Genomic DNA, 24600 nt, shown 5'->3' with positions numbered 1-24600 from the left:
CGATTTTGGTTCACAGAAATCTCTGCCTCCCAAGTTCAAGCGATTCTCCTGCCTCAGCCTCCTGAGTAGCTGGGATTACAGGTGCACACCACCACGCCTGGCTAATTTTTTGCATTTTTAGTCCAGACAGGGTTTCACCATGCTGGCCAGGCTGGACTCCACCTCCTGGCCTCCAGTAATCCACCCGCCTTGGCCTCCCAAAGTGCTGGGATTACAGGAGTGAGCCACCACGCCCAGCCTCCCTTATTTCTCTGTGTTTAGTATCTGTCTCCCCACCTCCCTGCCACTTCCAAACTGTGAACTCCTGGGGAGAGTCTGTGTCCCCCCCTTCCCCACCCCAGCCCCCACATCTAGCATGCATTGGCCCTCCAGAGCTATTTCTGAATGACTGGGTTTATGGAGTGCTTTCTCTGGAGGCAGGGAGTAATCGTGGAGATAGGACTGGAATCCAGTTTTGTGGGCTCGCACTCGCGTTCTTAAACCAATGCCACCTCTACCCATCCAAATGGCCCTCTCCCTCGATGCCCCAGCACCACTCCCTTGATCTCTGCCACCGTCTTTCTGTCCAGTTTGTATAGATCCACAAATGCCTCAGGAAAGAGGGATGTTGGTGCTAAGAGTTGGCTCCAACCTGAACCTATCTTGCTGGATAAGCCCTTCTCTGTGCCTCAGTTTCCCTCTCTAGACTCCTTCCCTTATCCCCCTCTGGCTGGACGCTCCAATGCCTCCATTTCCCTACCTGCCTTCTATCCCTGAACACTTTAGACAGGTGATGGTCAGTGTCTTAATGAACTTCTGTGGGTCCCACCTCTGAATATCCTTCTGTGGAGTGCCCCAGGCCTCAGTTTCCCCTTCTGGCTCCATCCCAAATCCATTGGACTGGGTAACCCCAGAAGCCTCAGTTTCCCCATCTGGGCTTCACCCTCAGACATCTGTGGCGGGGTAATGCCCTGTGTCTCAGTTTCCCTCCCTGGATTCTCCACCCCTAAGCTTCCTTTATGCAGGCTCCCATTCCTCAGTTTCCCCTACTACAGATGTGGAGTCAGATGGGCTGGGATCCCACTAGCAGAGGGCTGGGAGACACGCCCCGTTCTGCAGAACCAGCCTGACCTCCAGGCCCTCCTGGGAGCCGAGCTCAGCACTAGTCAGCTGCAGGGCTCTGACGCATGAGGGCCTTATCAGACTCCTATCAGGGAGGGCGACAGTGGCAAGAGGGGGTGGCTGCTTCCAGACCCCTGATCTCTGCAGACCTGTGGCCTCTCCCACGGCCCCTGACTCAGCTCGAGCTTGGGAAAGCAGGCCCCTCAGCCATCGCCTGCCCAGTCTGGTTTGGGCATGGAGTAGTCAGAGTTCAAATCGCAGCTGGGTGATCTTAGGCAAGTGACTTTGCCGCTCTGTTCCTCAGTTTCCCCATTTGTAAAATAAGAGACGCCAATAGGACTATATGAAGTGTTAAGCACAGGGCCTGTCCATACTAAGCCCTCAGTGACTGACTGCTACTATTTTTAATAGTAAAAACTCTAAAATTACCTGAAGAGGCCTCCTCCCAGGCCAGAATGGATGCCCCCCAAACCTGGCAATGCTTTAGGCAGAGTCTGGGCCCTTTCTCTTAGGAGAAGAGGGAATAAACACAGCCCACCTAAGAGCCCCCAGGCATCGAAGCCTACAAGAAGCCTACAGGAAGAGCCCCTTTGAAGAAGGGTGCTGACAGCTAGCGAAACTGAGGCAGGGTGGCTGGACCGCCCCCCAGCTGGGGCTAAGTGACTCCTCCCCACCCTTGCTCTAGGGCATGACCTATTTCATAGCTCACTGGCCCAGGAACTAGGGGCAGGAAGGGTGGTCAAGAGCTGCAGGAACCAGGAATGACTCAAGTCCCTTCTCCAGAGAGGCAGCAGGTTACCATGAGCCAGTGTCCAGGTGCAGGGGAGACACCCATCTCCCCCTCATGACCTCTCACCCGGACTGGTGGAGGGGCCAGAGCTCGGTGAGTGAGAACCTGTTTCTGGAAAGGACTCCTTTCACTGCCTAGCAGCTGCCAGGCTCCCAGCCTGGCCTCAATGCCCTAACAGTGTAGGCTGTCTCATTCCCAGGGGCTCTGAGGGGACATCTCAGAAAGAGGGGGGCTTGTCCAGTCACTGAACTGTCACAGCACACACTCTGCTTCTCATTCAGGGCGTGTTTATTTGGAGTAGCCGATGAGGATGAAGGGTGGCAAAAATTGCTTTCAACAGCTGCCCCCTTAACACAGCTGCAGTGTTTTGGGGGTTGGGAGTGTCATAAAATCAGGCAGGAAAGTCCTCTCAGGGAACCCACAGCTTGGGGAATCAGCACAGAGCTAAGACCGAACCTCGACACAGGCGAAGGCTCCCAATACATGCTCCTGCTCACCTGGGCCACAGGGGAACTCCTAACAGGTCTTCCACCCTCCCAGCTGGATGGGAGACCCCAGGCAACCAGACGGGGACTCCGGTCCAGAGCTCTCATTGCCCAAATGGGAAACCAAGGCCCAGAGACAAGCAGGTTCAAGGTCACACAGCACATGTCCTCCGGAGGATCCCACACCTGTCGCAGGTGCTGAGGCCCTCAGAGCCCCTCCTGGGCTCTAGGCCAAGCAGGAGGGGGACCCCCCCCCCACACATTCTGCTGATTCAGCAGCTGCTGACTCAGCCCCGGGGGAAGCATATCTCAGGACTTGGTAGTGAAGGGAGTCGTAGGGTCCCCCAGTCCCATCACATCTGGCTGGGGAGGGGCTCCCAGCAGGGAGTTGGCTCTTCAAGCAGTTCAGCCCCCCGGGAAGGCCCACACGAGGCTGGGAGCCACAAGACTGGGGAGCTCAGGGCTTAGGGTAAAAGGGACCCTGGAGGGCCACCTGGTGACACTCTGCAAACCTAAGCACCAGATCCACACAGGATGTTGGGGCTCATCTGATCCCAGGCCCTCCAAGGGTCCTCCCCAGGGTTCCCTTGCTAGGCCGCCACTCAGGCCTGGAGGAGCTGCCTCCAACACATGACTGGACTAAGGAAGAGACCCCCGGCTTTGTCCCTCCCAGATCTGACAGAATCTGGCCCTCTAATCCCCTCTTCAGCTCTGGAAGACCCCCGTTAGTACATTCCGGGAACAAAGACATCCCCTCCCCTGCCCGGGGGGGGGCGGGGCATCTGCTAAGTCTAGGTGCCCCCCTGCCACCGGGACAGCCATGGGCATGGGGCCTCTCGCCCCTTTAAAGCGGATCTGCCCCAATACCAGTCTTAGACAAGAACCCCTCGCCCTCCTGCCAACCCGCTCTGGCACGCGGAAAGGGCGATCCCAGCCCCACCCCAGGCCTTGCGCGCCCATCACCCCGAAGCGCCCGAGAGGTACTCACACGTCCTTGGCGGGCAGCGCGCGGCCCTCCACCACGCGAACATTCAGCGAGCTGCTCTTGGCCATGGCGCCTAGCCACAAACTTTCCAGGCAGAAGGGCGCTCAGGTTGCGAGGTTGGACCAGGGGACGTCTACATGTCACCTGTTTCAAGCCTGGCGCCCTGCCTCGGGGTCCCGGTGCCGCCTGTCCAAGACCCGGGTAGCTGGACGGGAGACTTCCGAAGGAGGAGAAGGTGTAGGTGCCCGGGGAGGGAGCGCCCGTCCGGACTCTACAGGTAGGAGCCGTGCCGCGAGCAGGAGGAGCGCGCAGGGGGCGCAGCGGGCTCTTGCCTAGGCGTCTGGAGCTCCAGGCAAGCGGGCTGAGCGGGCAGGGGGCGGGAGGGGCGGCCAGGGACCTCCCCCCAATCCCGCCTCCCATGGGGTACCCCGCCTGACCCCGGCCCACCTCGCGCGCCCTCTGCCGGCACCCCAGTCATGCGCGCCAGAGCGCAAGGGCGGCGGAGACCAGGGTGCACTACCAGGTGGGGAGGGGCCCCCGTCCTGATGGGCGTGGCCGCTGGCTCCTGGTGAGTTGGCATTGGGCTCAAAAGACATGGTCTGTGTCCCCGCCTGTCCCTCATTCAACATATTCACACTTCTCCGCCCCCACCCCTCCTTGCCTACCATGCAGACACCAGCCTCCTCTCTCCAACCTCCGCACCCCCGGTACAGGAGCAAGTATTAGCGGTGGGTGGGAGGCGTCGCGAGAGAGGGTCGCATGTTCCCTGGGCGTCCGTTCAGAGTCAAGGGAGGGGCCTCGAACATCCTCTTCCATCTCGTTCTAGTTTCCAGTTAAACACAGAACCCAGACTCTGCTCTAACGTCACGGGCTGGCACTGCGGGGGAGGAAGCCGCGGCCGGATGGAGGAGGGGAAGGCTTGAAGGTAACCACTACAGCGATGATAAAAAGTCATCTACAGTTGTTTGAACACTTCATGGGTGCCAGGCACTGTTTTAAGCGCTTTACTGGGATTAGCTCATTTTTGCCTTCACAGATGTACACTACACACTGCTGCACTATTACCCCATTACCCGCAGCTTATGAATAAAGAAACTGAGGTTCAGAGGGGTTAAATACCTTGGCGGAGGGCTCACAGTCAGTAATTGATTTGCCTTCCCGGGTTCGAATCCTGGCTCTCCATTTAGTAGCTGTCTGGACTTGGGTAAGCCATTCAACCTCTCTGTGCTTTGGTTTGGTTTTCTCATCTGTTGAGTGAGGATGACATCGCATTTCAGTCACAGGATTTTGAAAGAGTTAAATGAGTTAATGAAGATAAAAGTCTCAGGACAATGACAAGTACCTAATACACGTCCAGAAAGTGTTTGATATTCTGATTGTTGTCTTTTGAGGCGTGGCCCACGCGTCACCTCTCCTGGGAAGGCTTCCAGGATGCTCTTCCACTCCAGGCAGAGATTTTCTTTCCTTTTTCTCTGCTCCAGTGGCTCCAGGTTTGTACATTTCTCTGATTTTAAATGAGATAATATGACAGGCAGGGCCTGTCCCAGGACAGATCTGTTCAGACACTTATTTCTCCCTGTGAGTTCATTGTTGACCTGCCCAAGACCTCTTAGAAAGGCCAGGCACCAGTGGGAGTGCCCCTGCAGATTGAGTGCGGGAGACGACGCCCAGACCGGCGGGACCAGGAGTGCCCTGCCCGGCTCTACCAGCAGCCCAATGGTCTACTTCCCAGTCTCCCTACTTGACTCCCCACCCAGCACCCCAGACGGGCTGATGAGGAACTCAGAGCCCTGGAATTCCTTCCCCAGCTGGTGGCTGCCTGGTGAGTCTCTGACCCACCAGAGACGGGGTCTCAGTTAACCCTGTCTGGGAAATGGATCTAGCGGAACAGGCTCCAAGGCTTAGAAGTATTGCAACATCCTCAGCGGGGCATGAGGGGTCATCCAGGGTTAGGTCCAGAACAATAATAGCCCAAAGGAGTCGTTAAAGACCCCCTCCCATTGTAATTTTTTTTTTTTTTTTTTTTTAGCCCAGCTGGAGGGCAGGGGCTCCATCTTGGCTCACTGCAACCTCCACCACCCAGGTTCAAGTCCCTGCTTCAGCCTCCTGAGTAGCTGGGAGTACAGGCACCCACCACCATGCCCGGCTAATTTTTATATTGTTAGTAGATTTTTGTAGCTTGTATTTTTATATCACCATGTTGGCCAGGCTGGTCTTGAACTCCTGATCTCAAGCAATCCACCTACCTCAGCCTCCCAAAGTGCTGGGATTACAGGCGTGAGTCACCGCGCCTGGCCCACTGTGATCTTTATCAGTTACCCCAGATCCTCCCCCAAAGAAAAGATACCACCTAAGGTGGTGAGGGGCATGGTACTTATGGTATTTGCTATGTAACTGCAGCTTTAAGACAGGAATCCTGCCCCCCGCCCCCGCCGCCCCCCACCACATACATTTAGTGGAAACTACCGTTTGAGCCTTTTTCTTCTGTGAGCCTGCAAAGACCTCAGACAGGCCTCCAGATCCCCAGGACCCCTGTTGGAACCTCCCAATGATGGAACCTGAGGGGCCTGTTCCTACAGCCCCCACGGGATGCCAGCCAAACTGCCACGCAGCAATCTTGGCCCATCTTCCAGAGCTAAGCAGGAAGTCACATACCCAAACACCCTTCCCCAGCTCCCCAGGGGGAAATACCAAGGATATAGACTGTGCCAGCTGGGCCTCCAGCAAGCCAGCTCTGTCACCTGTGCAATATCTGGAGTGTGACCCCACAATTTGCCTGGGGCGCTGGCCACACTCCCCAAACTTTCCACATGGCCCAGCCATTTCCTGTTGTTCTGAGAAGCTCTGACCTGAAACTAGCAGGGAGTTGGAGGTTGCCTAGGGCAGTCCATGTCAAGGAACCAAAGTGGGAAAGGCAGACCAGAGAGAGTATGTGGCCTGCGGGGGACCATCCAGCTAGGCAGGGCGAGGGCAGGCTCGTGATTCTCCCAGGGTTATTATGAGAGTTCATCTCGAGGGCAGAGTAAGGCACATAGCATCATTCCTGGCACATAGTAGGTGCTCAAGAAATGGCCAAACCCCATCCCCAAGCTCCTTAAAGGCAAATTCATAACCTTCTTCTTGCCATCTCCCTCCATAGTCTAACACCCATGAGATACACACAGCAGGTGCTTCATAAAGACTTAAGTGGGGAGAAATGCTGAGTTCAGGGTTTACCAGAAGAAGGTTTAGCATCAGGCTGACCTGGGATTGAACCCTGGCACCTGCACTTCCAAGCCAAGTGTTCTTGGGCAAGTGAGTTACTCGCTCAGTGCCTCAGTTTCCTTATCCGTAAAGTGGGGATACTGATAGCATCCACCTCTAGAATGAGCATGAGGCTGGAAAAGAAATAAGTGCCAGGTGTTTAGCACAGCCTGGAATACTGCAAGCACTCAATAAATGTCATGGCCATTGTGGGACGTCCTGTGCCTGATACTGAGCCCCATTTGGTGGCTTAGCTCTGAGGCTAGGTCCTGGAGACATTGCCCAGGTGGAATGCAGGTCCAGCCCCAGATTACAGGTATGGATGAAGGCCCACACTTCAGTGGCCAGGGCAGTTCCAGATCGCTGAGCTGGGGGAATCTGAGGATTTTCATCCTGGCTGAGAAATCTGATGGAGAGCTTCCAAGGTCAGGGCTCCGGCCTTCCCAGTGGGCCCTCTGTCCAGGACAGGCTGAGTCTTCGCTTGATCTAAGATGCTGGGCCCGGGGCCCAGGGAGGGCTCACAGACATGGAGGAGAGAGGGCTCCTCATCCCAGAAGAGGGATCAGGACTGGGCATGGTGGGGTGTCCTGGAGCCTGCTCCCATCAGCACTGGAGAGCCGACTGCGCTCATAACTTTCCAACTCCATGTTTAGCCACATCACATGGGAACTTGAAATTGACTAGGGTAGGATTTACAGTATGGAAACTGGCAAAAGCTACATTTATTTCTGAGAGCCAGTTTCCCAATACACTACTGGGCACAGGAATCCCTAGTCACATAGCTCTCTAGATACTGTTCCTGAATTCAACACCCTTAAGACTTTTCTCATATCCTCCCAATCTGCTCCCCCAACACACACTGCCTTTGTTTGATCAGTCATTTCTCTCAAGAAGGCCTTTACAGGACCAGGCATGGTGGCTCACCCCTGTAATCCCAACACTTTGGGAGGCTGAGATGGGAGGATCGCTGAGGCAAGGAGTTTGAGACCAGCCTGAGCAACACAGCAAGACTTCGTTGCTACAGAAAATTTTAAAATTAACGAGGTGTGATGCCTTGCACTTGTAGTCCCAGCTACTCAGGAGGCTGAGGCAGGAGGATGGCTTGAGCCCAGGAGTTCAAGGCTGTAGTAAGTTATGATAGTGTCACTGCACTCTAGCCTGGGCAACATAGCAAGACCCTCTCTCTTAAAAAATAAGTAAATGGGCTGGGCATGGTGGCTCACACTTGTAATCCTAGCATTTTGGGAGGCTGAGGCAGGAGGATCACTTGAGCTCAGGAGTTTGAGACCAGCCTGGGCAGCACAGTGAGGCCTCGTCTCTATTATATAATTCTTTTTAATTAAATAAGTAAATAAGGCTGGGCGTGGTGGCTCATACCTGTAATCCCAGCATTTTGGGAGGCGGAGAAGGGCAGATCACTTGAGCTCAGGAGTTAGAGACTAGCCTGGGCAACATGACAAAACCCCATCTCTACTAAAAATATAAAAATTAGCCAGGCATGGTGGCATGTATCTGTAATCCCAGCTACTTGGAAGGCTAAGGCACAAGAATTACTTGAACCTAGGAGACGTAGGTTGCAGTGAGCCGATATTGCACCAGTACACTCCAGCCTGGGTGACAGAGCAAGTGTCTGTCTCGAAAACAAATAAATAAATAAGCAAAAGTCCTCCCAATAGGTTAATAAAGATTATAAGAGATGGTGGTGGGGGGAAGTAAAGCACAGATATCAATGTAAATGAATACTGCATGGCTCTTTCAAAAATGTTCTGAAGGAAGATTTAATAACAGGAAAATACTGAAAAAGCATAAATGGTGAGGAAAAGGTATATACAACCATATACACAGTGTGAGTCTGAGGCCATAAAATATTCTATGTATGTATATATAAGATCTTTTGTTGAACAAACATGTATTGAGCGCCTACTATGTACTAGATGGTAGGGATATAGCGAGGTGCAAGTGAGGGATAAGACGGCCCCGTGCCGCTCTCCTGGGGCTCTCAGTAAAATAGGAAAGCGACAAAAGTAACACAGCTCAATAATATACTCACAGAGAGTAAAGAACGATGAGAAGATGATGGAGCAGACATGGGGGCTACAGCTGGAGCTGGAGGGATTCCTTACACACAATAGCATGTACTTTTTTTTTTTTCTTTTTTTCTTGAGGTGAAGTCTTGCTCTGTCACCCAGGCTAAAGTGCAGTGGCACGATCTCGGCTCGCTCTGTTGCAGCCTGGGTGGCTGGAGTGATCTTGGCTCATTGGGAGGTAGAGTGGCACCTCTGCCTTCTAAGTTCAAATGATCCTCCCACCTCACCCTTCCGAGTAGCTAGGATTATAGGCATGTGCCACCACGCCCAGCTAATTTTTTGTATTGTTGTTGTTGTCGTTGTTGAGATGGACTTTCAATCTGTCACCCAGGCCAGAGTGCAGTGGGGCAATCTTGGCTCACTGCAACCTCTGCCTCCCGGGTTCAAGCAATTCTCCCAAGTAGCTGGGATTACAGGGGTCCGCCACCACGCCCGGCTAATTTTTGTTTTGTTTTGTTTTGTTTGTTTGAGACCGAGTCTCACTCTGTCGCCCAGGCTGCAGTGCAGTGGCACGATCTCAGCTCACTGCAACCTCCGCCTGGGTTCACTCCATTCTCCTGCCTCAACCTCCCAAGTAGCTAGGACTACAGGCGCCCACCACCACACCTGGCTAATTTTTTGTATTTTTAGTAGAGATGGGGTTTCACCATGTTAGCCAGGATGGTCTCAATCTCCTGACCTTGTGATCCACCCACCTCGTTCTCCCAAAGTGTAATTTTTGTACTTTTAGTAGAGACGGGGTTTCACCATATTGGCCAGGGTGGTCTTGAACTCCTGACCCCAGGTGATCCTCCTGCTTCAGCCTCCCAAAATGCTGGGGTTACAGGCGTGAGCCACCACACCCAACCCCATGTGCTTCTTTTATCATCAGAAAAGGATTCATGGTCCCTCCAGCTTCTAAAAGAACCACTGTCCTAAGCCATGTGCAGTGGCTCTCACCTGTAATCCCAGCACTTTGGGAGGCCGAGACAGGAGAATTGCTTGAGCCCAGGAGTTCAAGACCAGCCTGGGCAACATAGCAAGACCCTGTCTCTACAAAAAACAATTAAAATTTCGCTGGGTGTGGTGGCACACACCTGTAGCCTCAGCTACTCCGGAGGCTAAGGAAGGAGGATCTCTTGAGCCCAGGAGTTTTGAGACCAGCACTGGGCAATGTACTGAGACCCCATCTCCATACATAAATAAATGGAATAGTTGTCCTTTATTTGTATTTCCACAGTCTCTGAGAAGCCCTTGCAGAGGAGTAGGGAGGCAGAGATGCTCCCCCAACCCCAGGCCCCGGTGGCACCACTGTGTGACCTTGGTCTCTTGCTCCCTTGTTTTGTGGCGATTTACATGCTCCTCTTACCTTCTAAATGTCAGGGACAGTGTCTGATTCATGTTGAGCCTCCCACACAGCTTGGCACATTAGAAAGACTCACGACACGCACACCGGGTTAAACAGAATTCAGTTCCCCTGGAGGGCTGGAACTTGGCCTCTTTTCATGTGATAATAGTCATATTATTTTTCACTTCCTCCCTCCCTACAGTGCCTAGGAGGGCGGCTTCGTCATTGCCAATTTACCACCTGCCCAGTATACCTACACCCCCAAGCCAGGAGGCCTGTGTCCCCTCCAGGGAAGTGGCACCTTCCCTTCTGTGGCCAAGACCAGGGCAGAGCAGACACGGGCCTCGGCCTAGGCTGGGGTGACGAGTTGTTCTTTGTCTCAGGAACACAAAGCCCCGTTTGTGATTGCTGGGCACGATTCTGGGCAGGGAGCCACGTAGGACAGGAGGCATCGGTGAGCGGAGTGGGCAGGAATTCCCAAACCCCCTCCTGCAGGCTGGCTGCCGAGGAAGCAGGGCCCCACAGGTTCCCTCCTCCCAGGGCCTGAAAACAAGGTGTCTGTCTTTCAGTCGGCACCCCCACTTCCTCCTGCCTCAGCCCCACTCCCCAAAGTTCTCCCCACACCCCACCTTGGAATGGAGAAGTAGAAAAGGGGAAGGCACAGAAGCATGAGATGGGCGGGTTGGGGGATATTTCCAGAGCTTTTCAGCCAAGAGCCGGCTGAGCTGTGTCCTGCTGTCACTCAGCGTCCCCACCCTCCAGGAGGTAGGGGCAGAGGCAGGAAGGAGGCAGAGCTGGCAAGAAACTGGGACTCCCACCCCGAAGCATGGAGGGAGGGCTTGGGAACAGCACCTCATTGAACAGAGAGGAATGCTGAGGCCTGGGTAGGCGGGTGGATTGGCTGGCTGCAGAGAAGAAGCCACAGCCCCAGCCTTCTAAGAGAAGTGGTTTGTGCAAGGACTTTTTCCCCTCCCTTAAGCCATGAGCAGCTTCAGGAGAGGGAAGTTGAATGCTTTTTTTTCTTTTTTTTGAGATAGAGTCTCTGTCTGTCATCCAGCTTGGAGTGCAGTGGTATGATCTCGGCTCACTGCAACCTCCTGGGCTCATCCCTTCCTCAAGGAGGCCTGCCTGCCCCCATGCTCTCTAGGCCTCTCCTCCTAACCCATCACGTATCTGCAGGGTGATTTGATTCCTCTGACTTCTCCACTGGCCTGTAAGCCCAGGAAATCAGGTTTTGTCTTGTCCCCTGCTATATCCTCAGCATTGAGCACAGTGTCTGGCATAGGGTAAGATGCTCAATAAATATTTGCAAAAACCACTTATAAAACCACATAATGGCCAGGGGCAGTGGCTCACGCCTGTATCCCAACACTTTGGGAGGCTAAGGTGGGTGGATTACCTGAGATTGGGAGTTTGAGACCAGCCTGACCAACATGGAAAAACCCCATCTCTACTAAAAATACAAAAAATTAGCTGGGTGTGGTGGTGCATGCCTGTAATCCCAGCTACTCGGGTGGCTGAGGCAGGAGAATCACTTGAACCTAGGAGGCGAAGCTTGCGGTGAGCCGAGATTGTGCCATTGCACTCCAGCCTGGGCAACAAGACGGAACTCCGTCTCAAAAAAAAAAAAAAAAAAAAAAAGAATAGTAATTGCTGATGTGGTGGCTCATGCCTATAATCTCAACACTTTGGGAGGCTGAGGTGGGAGAATCACTTGAGCCCAGGAGTTTGAGACCAGCCTGAGCAACATAGCAAGACCTCATCTCTACAAGAAATTTTAATAATTACGGCTGTACACGGTGGCTCATGCATGTAATCCCAGCACTTTGGGGGGCCAAGGCAGGTGGATCACCTGAGGTCAGGAGTTCGAGAGCAATCTCGCCAACATGGTGAAACCCTGTTTCTAACGCCTGTAATCCCAACACTTTGGGGGACCGAGGTAGGAGGAGGCAGAAGTGGGAGGCTCTCCTGAGGCCAGGAGATCAGAACCAGCCTGGGCAATGTAGTAAGACCCCATCTCTAAAAAAAAAAAAATTAAAACTTAGCCTAGTACAGTGGTGCACACCTGTAGTTGCAGATACTCAGGAGGCTGAGGTGGGAGGATTGCTTGAACACTTTTAGTCCAGGCAACAGAGTGAGACTCTGGCTCTAAAATAAATAAATAAGTAAAAACTCAACAGTTAAAAACAATCCAGTTAAGACATAGGCAAGAGGCGTTTCACTGAACTGAACATATATTTTACTGAGGATATACAGATGGCAAATAAGCACATGAAGAGATGTTCAACTTCATTAGCCTTTAAAGAAATGCAAAGTAAAAACACAATGTGCTATCACTACACACATATCAGAATGACTAAAATAAAAAAATAGTGATCACAGCAAAGATGCAGAGACACTGGATCATTCATTTGTTGCTGGTGGAAATGTAAAATGTGCAGCCCCTATGCAAAAGAATATGAGAGTTTTTATTTAGTTTTTCATTTAATTTTTTTTTTTTTTTTTGAGAGGGAGTCTTGCTCTGTCCCCCAGGCTGGAGTGCAGTGGTGCGATCTCAGCTCACTGCAACCTCTGCCACCTGGGTTCAAGCAATTCTTCTGCTTCAGTCTCCCAAGTAGAGTAGCTGGGATTGCAGGTGTGCACCACCACACCAGGTTAATTTTTGTATTTTTAGTAGAGATGGGGGACTTTCACCATGTTATGTTAGTTGCATAGAACTAAATATACACACACACACATACCCATGAGTGCATGTTAGAATGGTGAAATCTGAGTGAGTTCAATGGGTTGTACCAATGCCAGCTTTCTGATTGTGATATTGTACTGTAGTTACACAAGATGTTACCACTGGGGGAAACTGGGTGGAAGGGATATGGGATCTCTCTGTATTGGTCCTTAAACTGCATGTAAATCTACAGTTATCTCAAAAATTAAAATGTAATCTAGGCCGGGTGTGGTGGCTTACACCTGTAATCTCGGCACTTTGGGAGGCAGAGGCAGGCGGAGAGCTTGAGCACGCAAGTTCAAGACCAGCCTGGACAGTATGGTGAAACCCCACCTACAAAAAATACAAAAATTAGCCGGGCGTGGTGGCACCCAACTGAGGTCCCAGTTTCTTGGGAGGCTGAGGTGGGAGGATGGCTTGAGTCTGGGAGGTAGAGGTTGCAGTGAGCCAAGATCGTGCCACTGCACTCCAGCCTTGCGGTAGAGCCAGACCTTGTCTCAAAAAAAAAAAAATTAAACCATAATTTATACTACAACACAACTATTAAAATGACTTTTTTTTTTTTTTTTGAGACAGAGTCTCACTCTTATCACCCAGTCTGGGGTGCAGTGGTGTGATCTCAGCTCACTGCACCCTGTGCCTCCCAGGTTCAAGTGATTCTCCTGCCTCAGCCTCCCGAGTAGCTGGGATTACAGGCACATGGCCCCATGCCTGGCTAATTTTTGTATTTTTAGTAGAAACTGGGTTTCACCATATTGCCTGGGCTGGTCTTGAACTCCTGACCTCAGGTGACCCACCTGCCTCAGCCTCCCAAAGTGCTGGGATTATAGGCGTGAGTCAACACACCCAGCCATAAAATGACTTTTTAAAAAACTGACAATACCAATTGCTGGTGAGGATATGGAGCAACTAGAACTCTTGTACATTGCTAGTGTGAATATAAAAATAGTACAGCCACCTTGAATAACAACTTGCAGTTTTTTATACAGTTAAACATACACTTACCATACGACACAGCAATACCACTCTGACATGTTGACACGAGTGAAATGAAAACTTATGTTTGCACAAAAACCTGCACATGAATACAGCCTGTATTTGCAAGTGCCCAGAACTGGAAGCAACTCACCTATCTTTCATCTGGGGAATGAATCAACAAACTATAGTATTCATAACATAATGTACCCAGCAATAAAAAAGAATGAGCTACTGATACACATATCAATATGAATGAATCTCAAATGAATATTACTAAGTGAAAGAAGACAGACTCAAAGAGCTACTAAGTGTATATTAGCAATTTCATGTATGATGTCCTGCAAAAGGTAAAACTCGAAGGACAAAGAATATGTAGAAATTGCCAGAGGTTAGAGTGGAGGGAAGGGTTCATTATAAAGGGGCCCAAGGGCTTTTTGGGGTGATGGAAGTGTTCTGTATATTGATTGTGGTGGTGATTACATGACTTTATGCATTTGCCAAAACCCATAGAACGGTATACAGAAAAAGTGACTTTTACTTTTTGTAAAAGATACCTTTATGTTTTTAAAAATTAAGAAAAAAATGAAGCCAAGCAAGGTGGCTCACGCCTGTAATCCCAGAACTTTGGGAGGCCAAGGTGGGCAGATCGCCTGAAGTCGGGGGTTCGAGACCAGCCTTGCCAACATGGCAAAACCCTGTCTCTACTAAAGACACAAAAAACTAGCCAGATACAGTGGTACACACCTGCAATCCCCAGCTACTCCAGAGGCTGAGGCAGGAGACCCGCTTGAACCCAGCAGGCAGAGGTTGAGGTGAGAGGAGATCATGCCACTGCACCCCAGCCTAGGTCACAGAGCGAGACTCCATCTCAAAAAACAAAAAAAAAAAACAAAAAAAAAAAAGAAAGAAAGAAAGAAAGAAAGAAAGAAAGAAAGAAAACATGAGATCATATCTTACTGTAACTTCACATCAATTTGTGCTGAAAGATAGTGTGTCCAATTTAATTTTTTAAAATGCTCAAAGATAAAATGTACATTATTTTAGTTCTTTTTAATTTCATAGATATTGATTGATTGATTGATTGAGACAGGGTCTTGCTCTGTTGCCCAGGCTGGAGCGCAGTGGAGTGATCATAGCTCACTGCAACTGCAACCTCCTGGGCTCAAGTCATCCTCCTGCCTCAGCTTCCCGAGTAGCTGGAACTACAGACACACGCCACTACCCCCAGCTAATCTTATTATTTTTTGTAGAGATGGGGTCTCTCTATGTTACACAGGCTGGGCTGGAACTCCTGGGCTCAAGTAATCCTCCCACCTTGGCCTCCCAGAGAGTGCTGAGATTACAGGCATCAGCCACAGCACCCAGCCCTAGTTCTGTTGTTTAAAACATGCTCTAACGAAATCCTTAGGAGTTTTTTAAGCAGTGTAGGATTAAAAGGAACTATAGGTTTTTGAAACAGCATTGCTGTACATTAAGAAAATACATTTCTTTGAATGGAAAATAAATTATTTAAAATGGAAAATAAAATGACCGGAAGCAGGGAGGACAAGATGCTAGTGTTTGTTGCTTTGAATTGAAAAACCCAAGGGTACTTTTCATATTACTCTGAGTACTTTTCCCTAGTACCACCCACCCCCCACAGGGCTGTCTTAGGGATTAATTTAGATACTATAGAGTGCTGAGCATAGCATCCAACCCACAGTAAAGCCCAAACCATTGGTTGGGCATGGTGGCTCATGCCTGTAATCCCAGCACTTTGGGAGGCCAAGGCAGGTGACTCACTTGAGGTCAGGAGTTCAAGACCAGCCTGGCCAACATGGTAAAACCCCATCTCTACTAAAAATACAAAAATTACTCGGGCATGGTGGCGTGCACCTGTAATCCCAGCTACTCGTGAGGCTGAGGCATGAGAATCACTTGAACCTGGGAGGCAGAGGTTGCAGTGGGCTGAGACCGAGTCTCTGCACTCCAGCCTGGGTAACAGAGCGAAACTCCATGTCAAATAAATAAATAAATAAATAAGGCCGGGCGCGGTGGCTCAAGCCTGTAATCCCAGCACTTTGGGAGGCCGAGACGGGCGGATCACAAGGTCAGGAGATCGAGACCATCCTGGCGAACACGGTGAAACCCCGTCTCTACTAAAAAATACAAAAAAACTAGCCGGGCGAGGCGGCGGGCGCCTGTAGTCCCAGCTACTCGGGAGGCTGAGGCAGGAGAATGGCATAAACCCGGGGGGCGGAGCTTGCAGTGAGCTGAGATCCGGCCACTGCACTCCAGCCCGGGCGACAGAGCCAGACTCCGTCTCAAAAAAAAAAATAAATAAAATAAATAAATAAATAAATAAATACCCAAACTATCTCAGCTTCTCCCATCCCCCAAGTCCAGACCATCCCTTCTAAGCTGGTCTATGAGGTCTAGGAGGTCCTGATGGCCTCCCTTTCTCTCCCTAATCAGTCTGGGGGCTCCCTGAGAAATAGCCAGAGGAGCCCCATCACCCATCACCAGGACAGGGAGTGGCGCCTAAAAGGGCTGGGAGTGAATGACTCCACCCAGGGCCTGGCTAACAGTGGGTGCCCAGGAATTATTCTTTCGAGCCATTGACTGAGTACACACAAGTGTGGCCCTGATAGTGAGGCTATCCTACCCAACCAGGAAGAGGCTTGGGCAAACGTGGGGCACTAAGAGAGGCAATTTCTTGGCCAAGGGACCCCCATCCTCTCCATTGCATACCCGATTTGATGGGGTGTTACAGGCCTCTCCAGGAGGGGCAGAGGTGCTCCTTTACCGGCAGCTTCCTCCCTCTCCCTCCAAGGGTGGATTCCCCTGGCCACAGCCAGGCAATGGAATGTTGTGTGGTTGGTTGCCAGGCAACCAGAGCCTGCTGGTGGCTGCCTTCTGGGAGAGCTGAGCAGGCTTCCACACCACGCTCCACAGAACCCCCAGGGTCTCCTAGGCTTGTGCAAAACTCCAGCTGGTGGAAAGAAAGCTGGGGCAATTGCCAGAAGGATGGCGGTGCCCTGGGAGGAATATTTCCGACTGGCTTTGCAAGAGAAACTGTCTACGTGAGTGGGACATAGAGGGAGGGAGGGCCAGAAGGAGGGCGGAATGCGTGGGCTGGCCCATCCCTTCTTCCTCACCTCCTGCGTCCTGGCTTCTTTGGGCAGATCACAGTGGGGTTACTGTCCCCACTTCACAGAGGAGGAAACTGAGGCTCAGGGAGAAACCAAGACATCACCGTGGTCTCAGGGATCGTTCTTGATCCCCCACCCCTAGCTGACATCCAGCTGAGATTAAATCATTCAAACCAAGCTGGGAAGGAATTATTCTATGAAATCCTGCTCCCCAATCCACCCCCAAAACTGCATTTTCAGGAGGAACAGAGGAAGCTTGTTCTGTGCCTCCTTCGTGTTCAGCAGCATGGCCTCAAGTCCCAACCTCAGTATTAGCATCTGTAAAATAGGGAGGGGGATTTCCTCCCGGACCATGGCTGGGAAAACCTTGATGATTACACATTAGTCATTCCTTCTGCTCTCCCTTTCTCCCGAGGCGCTGGATTCCAGAACCCCACTGCCTCCTGGGCCTCTCCCTGCAGAGGTATCAGGCATTTTGGGCTTGGCCATAGCAGGGAGCTGGTCTCCCCACCTGACCTGCTCTCCTGCAGACTGCCCTGGCAGTAACATCCTTCTGGTTCCTGGGGTCACCTCTGACCCATTTCTCATCCCCCTCCCCACGCCATCAGTTCTGCTCTCACCTCCCGCCACTGCTGCCCTGCTTGGAACCACACTATCTCTGGAATATCCCGTGGCACCACCACTGGTCTCCTGCAGCTGCCCACTGTCCTTGCTCCTCACAGCAGCCAGAAGGACCCCTCCTCTGCCCAAAACCCCCCACTCCACTCCCACTTCACTTAGAGTCAAGGCCAAAGTCTCCACTCACCATGGCCCACCGCAGTTGGATTCTCAGCCCCTCCCTGCTCCCAATTCCCATCTTTTCCCTCCTCCCTCCCTCCTCTGCACCCACCCTAGCTGCACCAGGGTCCTAGAATCTGTTCCCTGGAGATGTCCACGTGGCTTGCTCCCTCTTCTCCTCCAGGTCTCTGCTCAGATGCCACCTCCTCCCTGTTGAAAGATTCCTTTAGTCGCTTAATTTTTCATCTCAGTGCCTACCATGTCCTGTCATTCTTTATTATTATTATTATTTATTAGCTTGATTTTCTGTGGCTCCCAGCAGAATGCCAGCTCATGAGGGAACAGGGATTTTTGTCTGTCCTGTTCACAGCTGCACCCCCAGTCCTACAAGGGTGCCTGGCCCAGAGTAGGTGCTCAGGACAATTTGTTCAATGAATGAAGAATTCATCCAGGTTGCAGTGGCTCACGCCTGTAATCCCAGCACTTTGGGATACCAAGGCAGGCGGATCACATGAGGTCAGGAGTTGGAGATCAGCCTGGCCAACAGGGTGAAACTTTGTCTCTACTAAAAATACAAAAATTAGCCAGGCATGGTGGCGTGCACCTGTAATCCCAGCTACTTGGGAGGCTGAGGCAGGAGAATTGCTTGAACCTGGAAGGCGAGAGGTTGCGGTGAGCCAAGCTCGTGCCACTGCACTCCAGCCTGAATGACAGAGCGAGACTCCATCTCAAAAAATATGTAATAATAATAATAATTCAATCAGATATGGTGGCTTATGCCTGTAATCCCAACATGTTGGGAGGCTGAGGCAGGAGGATTGCTTGAGTCCATGAGTTCAAGACCAGCCTGGGCAATAAAGCGAGACCTCATCTTTACAAAAAAAAAAAAAAGTTAGCCAGGTGTGGTGGCACACGCCTGCAGTCCCAGCTACTCAGGAGACAAGATGGGAGGATCGCTTAAGCTCAGAAGTGAGCTATGATTATACCACTGCACTCCAGCCTGGGTGACAAAGCAACACCCAAAAACAAGTCTCAAAAAAAAAAAAAAAATTAAACAGCCAGCAGGTGGCTAATGGGGCACTCCAGACACAGTGGTGAGATGTGGGGCCCTGAAACATGCTTCCTTCACCCCTACCTCCTACTTGAGCCTCTTCAGAAAGCTGCCAGAGCAGGCTGAGGATTACGTCCCACCAGTGCTGCGTCTCCTGGAGAAGAGGCAAGAGCTGGTAGATGCAGACCAGGCCCTGCAGGCCCAGAAGGAGGTGAGCCCCGACTACTGTAACAAGGTGGTGAGCCAGCGGATGGGAAGTGATGGAGCCAATTTATTAGTGACAAGGTCTGAGACAAGTGATTTTACCACTCCAAGCCTTGATTTCCTCATCTGTCAAATGGGGATCAAATGAGACCAGCTGTTGGTGCAAATAAATTTGTGAGCATTGAGTATGTGCTGGGCACTGCATTAAGACCTGGAGGTCTTACAATGGTCCCTGCCCTTGTGGGGCTCACAGTCTGGAGAGGAAAGCAAGTAAGTGTTCAGGTGGTGACTGCTACAGGCAAGAAGCACTGGGCAGGGGTTGTGGGAGCCCAAAAGAAGTCCCTACCTCCCCATGGGGGTGGTCAAGGAGGGCTTTTTGGAGGAAGTAATGTCTTGGGGATTGCTGAAGGGCAAGTCGGCTTATCCAGCAAAGGCGAAAGGGATAAGGAAGGAAAAACAGGCAGAGAAAAACCATACACAAAGACTGGCTGGAAGGCAAGAACCACACACAGGTGGTTAAGCGGCCGGAGGACAGAGTATGGGAGGAGAGAGGGTAAGATGAGGCCTGAGGGAAGCACAGGGACACTGGCATTCGGGGGCTGGAGGAGGGTGTTTCGGCTTCATCCCTGGGTGATGGGAGCCACGGGTGGGTTGAGCAGGGAGCAGCCACAGATTAGGGACAACAGGTGGAAGGGGTTAAGTGTGAACCTGAGAGCATGGGAGGACCCGGACCCCCAAACCCACACAGACAACCCACTCCTCACCCCCAGGTGTTCCGCACCAGAATGGCAGCTCTGAAACAGCGCTGGGAACAGCTGGAACAGAAGGAGCGGGAGCTAAAGGGGTCGTTCATCCGCTTTGACAAGTTTTTGCAGGTAGGTGGAGACTCCGGGGGGGGGCGGGGTCTACGGGTAGCAGCTCACACCCCCATAGGAGCCCGGCAGGTAACAAAAAGAAAAGAAGTGGTTTTCGTCATGCAAAAGGAAACGGCGGGAAACACACGCCGATGAAGAAAAAAAAAAAAAAAGCGGGCGGGGGAATTGGGTGAAGAGCCAGTTGCTGAGCCAGGCCTGCTGGCTGCCCCTGGTTTTGCGTGCGAATGTCAGGGCAGGATGGAGGTGCCGAACTCCCCGCCAGCTCCCGATTCCTGAAAATCGCCTTCTCCCCACCTTACTCCCCAGGACTCCGAGGCCCGGCGCAATCGCGCGCTGCGGAGGGCGGCGGAGGAGCGACACCAGGCGAGCCGCCGAGAGGCGGAGGCGCTGCGTCTGCGGACCCAGCTGGAGGAGCTACGGCAGGAACGCGCGCGGCTGCAGCGCCGGCTTAAGCGCCTGGAGCCCTGCGCGCGCCTGCTGGAGCAAGCGCTGGAGCTGCTGCCAGGGGTGAGTCCCGGGAAGAAGGCTGGGAGCTCGGCGCCACCGCGCGGCGCAGAGTGGCTCAGGGACGGCTTCGGCCCGGCGAACTACTGTAGCGCTGAACTACTGGAGTTCTTGGCGGCATGCCAAGAACTATCGCTTATGGAGTGCTCACTGTATGCCAGGGATACGCTTTAGTTTTTGTGGTTGTTAGTTTTGGAGTATTTTTGAGACAGTGTCTCGCTTTGTCACCAGGCTGGAGTGCATTGGCGCGATCACGGCTCACTGCAGCCTCGACTTCCTGGGCTCAAGGGATCCTCTTGCTTCTGCCTACCAAGTAGCTGGGACCACAGGCGCATGCCACCACGCCTGGCTATTTTTTAAATTATTTTTAGTAGAGACAGTGGTCTTGCGATGTTGCCCAGGCTGGTTTCGAACTCCTGGGCTCAAGCGATCCTCCCACCTCAGCTCCCAAAGTGCTGGGATTACAGGTGTGAGCCACCGCCCACGTTTTGTTTTTAAATCCTCCCCAAAGTCCAGTGAAGTGAGTCCTGTTATTGTCAACTGTCAACCCCATTTTACAGCTAGGAAAACTGAAGATTAAGAAAGCTAACTCTGGCCGGGCGCAAGTGGCTCACGCCTGTAATCCCAACACTTTGGGAAGCCAAAGCGGGAGGATTGCTTGAAGCCAGGAGTTCGAGACCAGTCTGGGTAACATAGAGTGACTCCTGTCTCTACAAAAAATTAGCCGGGCGTGGTGGCGTGTGACTATAGTCCCAGCTACTCTGGAGCGGAGATGGGAGGATCGCTTGAGCCCAGGAGTTCGAGATGACAGTGAGCTATGATCGCGCCACTGCACTCCACCCCAGGTGACAGAGGGAGACCTTGTCTCTAACAAACGGAGGTTGACATTTAAGTCACTTTCCAGAAAGATTATTCCAATAATAAGGAACGCCGGCGGCCAGATGGGATGGGGAGGGTAGGGGACTGCAGGCCCATGTGAGTCCCTTCCCCGCCCCCAATTCTAGTTCCAAGAGGTCCCGGAACTGGTGGCGCGCTTCGACGGCCTGGCCCAGACACAGGCGGCGCTGAGGCTCAGGGAGCGCGAGCGGCTAGCGGAGCTGGAGGCGGCGCGAGCGCGACTGCAGCAGCTGCGGGACGCCTGGCCGGACGAGGTGCTCGCACAGGGCCAGAGGCGGGCGCAGCTGCAGGAGCGCCTGGAGGCTGCCAGGGAGCGTACGCTGCAGTGGGTACGGCCCGCCCTCCGTCGGGGGCGCTCGGGACCCCAGGCTTCCACAGCCGGGCGGGGAGGAGCGCCAGGGCTGATGAGGACAGATGGGGCAATGCGTACCCCAGAGGGTTCGCTGCACTAAGGAGGGCATCTCAGGCATCACCGAGCCCTTTCGGGCATGAGGCCCCGCCCTATCCGCCGGCACGAGCCTCCTGCAACCCTCTCCCGAGAGCACTTGACTGCCTGACTGGCAGAAGTGGATGGGAAGAATGCCGGGCGCTGTGGCTCATGCCTGTAATCCCAACATTTTGGGAGGCCGAGAGGGGCGGATCACCTCAGGTCGTGAGTTCGAGACCAGCCTAGCCAACATGGTAAAACCCTGTCTCTACTAAAAATACAAAAATTAGCCAGGTCCACTGGCAGGCGCCTGTAGTCCCAGCTACTCCGGAGGCTGAAGGAGGAGAATCGCTAGGTCCCAGGAGGCGGTGGTTGCAGTGAGCTGAGATCAGGCCACTGCACTCCAGCCTGGGCAACAAAGCTAGACTCCATCTCAAAAAGAAAAAAAAAACAAAAAAATGTGGCTGTGAAGAGAGGGCAGCCCGCCTCTGGCCAGTTGCCATAATTGGGAGCAGGGTGGGTGTTCTCCAGGAATCCAAGTGGATTCAGATTCAGAACACAGCAGCGGAGAAGACTCTGCTCCTGGGACGCAGCAGGATGGCCGTCCTCAACCTGTTCCAGCTAGTGTGCCAGCATCAGAGGCAGCCGCCCACCCTGGACGTTGAGGACACGGAGGGACAACTAGAGCAGGTGAGGGCCCCTCTTTATGGCACCGCCAGCCCCCAAACACTCCCTCTTTGGAAAAATCAGGTGCCTAAAACCCCACAGTTAGCAACACCTTCTCTGGGTTAAGCATGGCCCTCTAAGGTCAGAGCCCTTGCCCCAGCCGTGGCTCGATCACCACGCAGGCACCAGGTCTAGGATGGATTCCTGAGTGTGTCTTGGCTCTGACAGTGGCCAGAAGAAAGCCATGTCCCTCTCTGCGATGAAGCTAGACTCTATCTCAAAAAGAAAAAAAAAAAAAAAGTGGCTGGTCTCAATGCCCTCCCTCTACCAGGAAGGCCAGGGTTTGTGCTGAGTCCCTCTTTTCTCACAGGATCCAACAGCCCACCCATGTGGCAACAACTGTAAAAAATCATGAGGTCCAGACTCACTCTTCATTAACCTCTGGCCCTCTGGCTCCCTGCTTCCTGCACAGAGAGGCCTCAGCTTCCGCAGGGAAGGTGAGGGTGGGGTTAGGTTGAGTTGTGTAGCGTAGAATGTGGCATAGGCTTTTTTTTTAGACAGTCTAGCCCTGTGTCACCCAGGCTGGAGTGCAGTGACACGATCTCGGCTCACTGCAACCTCTGCCTCCTGGTGATTCTCCTGCCTCAGCCTCTCAAATAGTTGGGATTACAGGCACACACCACACCTGGCTAATTTTGTATTTTTAGTAGAGATGGGGTTTCACCATGTTGGCCAGGCTGGTCTCAAGCTCCCAACCTCAAGTTATCCTCCCACCTCAGCCTCCCAAAGCGCTAGGCTTACAGGTGTGAGCCACCGCACTCAGCATGACATAGGTTTACAATGGTGGGAGATTTCAGACTTCAAACACTTTCTTGTTTCTAGGGGGTATACCCAAAGCGTGGCCCCTTTGAGAAGTGGAGGCAAAGTAAAGGGAGGCATCCCACCTTTTCCCCAACCCATTCCCATTCCTGTTCTGCCCAATGGCCAGGATTCCAACCGAACACCAAGACCTGGATCCTGGGAATCTGCTTCGCCCCTCCTAGTTGGTTGGATGCATCAATGCCACTGTTCTTCCCAGCCTGGCCTGTTACCTGGTTACCGTGTGGCACATGAGACTAGCAGAAACACAGGCTTGGCGTAAACAGGAAAGAGTCAGTCCCTTTTCTTTAAGTCCAAGTGTAGTAGTGGAAATTAAGAAGGAACAAAATCTGTAACCGATTGTAATTAATTAGTTGTAAACAACACTGCACTAGGACCAGATCATCTCTTTTCAAAATCAACTCTGCCTGTCAAGGAGAAAGGCTCCATGGAGGGACACTATGCCTTTTCCCACCTCCCCTAACACTCCCTGGCCTCCGGGCCTGGGACTCCCACTGTCCTGCGGCTGCCAGAATTCAGTAACAGCTTCATTTATTCATTGAATTTTCATTATTTTTCCAGTTGCCCCCTAGTTAGGACAAGGGGTAATTATTTTTCTCCATTTTTGGTGGAGATAAAGTTTCCTTCTCAGTTGTTGATACAATGACGAATATGAGGGGAGCCCACAGATGGTTGTAAGTTCACCCTCAAGTCCTAGTTTTTACAATAGATCCATGGCATTCATTAAGTTCATAAAGAAGTTAATTAAAACACAATAAAGGACGGCCACCCATGGAGATAAGAGTAGATCACAAACCAATGAATATGACTGATCCAGGTACAAGAAAATAAAGCTGATTGATATAAATGAAAATACTAATTGGACAGTGCAGGTGACAGCAGCAAGGAAGCTGTGAAGGTGTCTGTTCACGCAGCAGTTGGGAAGGTTGGCCTGAGGCTTTTAAAACGCAGAACAGTTTAGAATCTCAGTCACCGCCTCTGGGAACCACCATCACTGCTGTTCTTTTAATGAGGGGGTCTCCAGTCCCCACCCTGCCTTTTGGCCTCCCCGCGTGTTGAGGGATGGGGGCTGGACAGTGGCTCTGGGGCTGGGATGTGACTTCGTGTTGGGCTCCCCCCCAGGTGAAGCTGTTCATGCAGGACCTCTCTGCCATGCTGGCTGGCCTGGGTCAGGCTGAGCCTGCGGCCCCTGCCTCCTAGCCCTGACCCAGGTGAGTAGCGGGAGAGGGGATCCCTGAGAGACCCTGAGATAGGAGGGCCCCCATTTCCATTGGGGTGTGGACTGAGTGGCTCTTCCTGAATCTGTTTCCTCATTGGGAAGATGGGAGGGCTGTGCCTGTTCAGAGTGCTGTGGGCCTGCCATGAGGGGCACATAGCAAGCACTCAATAAGTGCATGCCCTGATGAGGAGGTGATGGGAAGGTCAAGGGGCTATGTGTGGGGCAACTGCCTCTAAAATGAGATCAGAC

At 52.3% G+C, this 24600-nt stretch overlaps 2 protein-coding genes across 11 annotated transcripts in view; one reads left to right on the top strand and one right to left on the bottom strand.

Moving 5' to 3' along the window:
• Positions 1 to 16545, bottom strand: part of LOC105493378 (RAS protein activator like 1) — a 51394-nt gene extending 34849 nt beyond the window's left edge. For 4 of the 8 annotated variants that reach the window (XM_071071018.1, XM_071071020.1, XM_071071019.1 and 1 more), the window contains exons 1-3: positions 16452 to 16545; positions 4704 to 4865; positions 4481 to 4608 (exon numbers count right to left, since the gene is read on the bottom strand). In XM_071071018.1, the coding sequence (XP_070927119.1) occupies positions 4481 to 4608 (128 nt within the window). In that variant the 5' untranslated portion in view covers positions 4704 to 4865; positions 16452 to 16545. Of the gene's footprint in view, positions 1 to 3364; positions 3979 to 4026; positions 4239 to 4480; positions 4609 to 4703; positions 4866 to 16451 lie in introns of those variants that run through there. The other 4 variants (XM_011760961.3, XM_011760962.3, XM_071071022.1 and 1 more) reach the window with 3 other exon arrangements.
• Positions 4485 to 24345, top strand: LOC105493379 (cilia and flagella associated protein 73). Of its 3 annotated transcripts, none has more exons than XM_011760966.3 (7): positions 4485 to 4565; positions 18777 to 18891; positions 19655 to 19759; positions 20066 to 20266; positions 21268 to 21489; positions 22119 to 22277; positions 24255 to 24345. In XM_011760966.3, the coding sequence occupies exons 3-7, from the start codon at positions 19670 to 19672 to the stop codon at positions 24330 to 24332; spliced, it is 750 nt and encodes a 249-aa protein (XP_011759268.1). In that variant the 5' UTR covers positions 4485 to 4565; positions 18777 to 18891; positions 19655 to 19669; the 3' UTR covers positions 24333 to 24345. The 3 variants fall into 3 exon arrangements, with proteins under 3 accessions (XP_011759268.1, XP_011759266.1, XP_070927127.1); XM_011760964.3 differs by lacking the exon at positions 4485 to 4565 and adding an exon at positions 16075 to 16783 and having other exon boundaries at positions 18786 to 18891; XM_071071026.1 differs by lacking the exons at positions 4485 to 4565; positions 22119 to 22277 and adding an exon at positions 16075 to 16783 and having other exon boundaries at positions 18786 to 18891.
• Positions 24346 to 24600: the final 255 nt, after the last annotated feature.

This window comes from Macaca nemestrina, chromosome 10 (genome assembly GCF_043159975.1).
Source record: "Macaca nemestrina isolate mMacNem1 chromosome 10, mMacNem.hap1, whole genome shotgun sequence".
NCBI lineage: Eukaryota > Metazoa > Chordata > Mammalia > Primates > Cercopithecidae > Macaca > Macaca nemestrina.
The sequence above is the reverse complement of the archived record's forward strand: the minus strand, read 5'-3'. Positions and strand labels throughout refer to the sequence as shown.

Coding starts and splice junctions, on each gene's coding strand:
- LOC105493379 (XM_011760964.3), top strand. CDS start 16,728: ATGGCGGTGCCCTGGGAGGAATATTTCCGACTGGCTTTGCAAGAGAAA. Junction 18,892..19,654: donor CCCTGCAGGCCCAGAAGGAG/GTGAGCCCCGAC, acceptor CCTCACCCCCAG/GTGTTCCGCACCAGAATGGC. Junction 22,278..24,254: donor CGGAGGGACAACTAGAGCAG/GTGAGGGCCCCT, acceptor GCTCCCCCCCAG/GTGAAGCTGTTCATGCAGGA.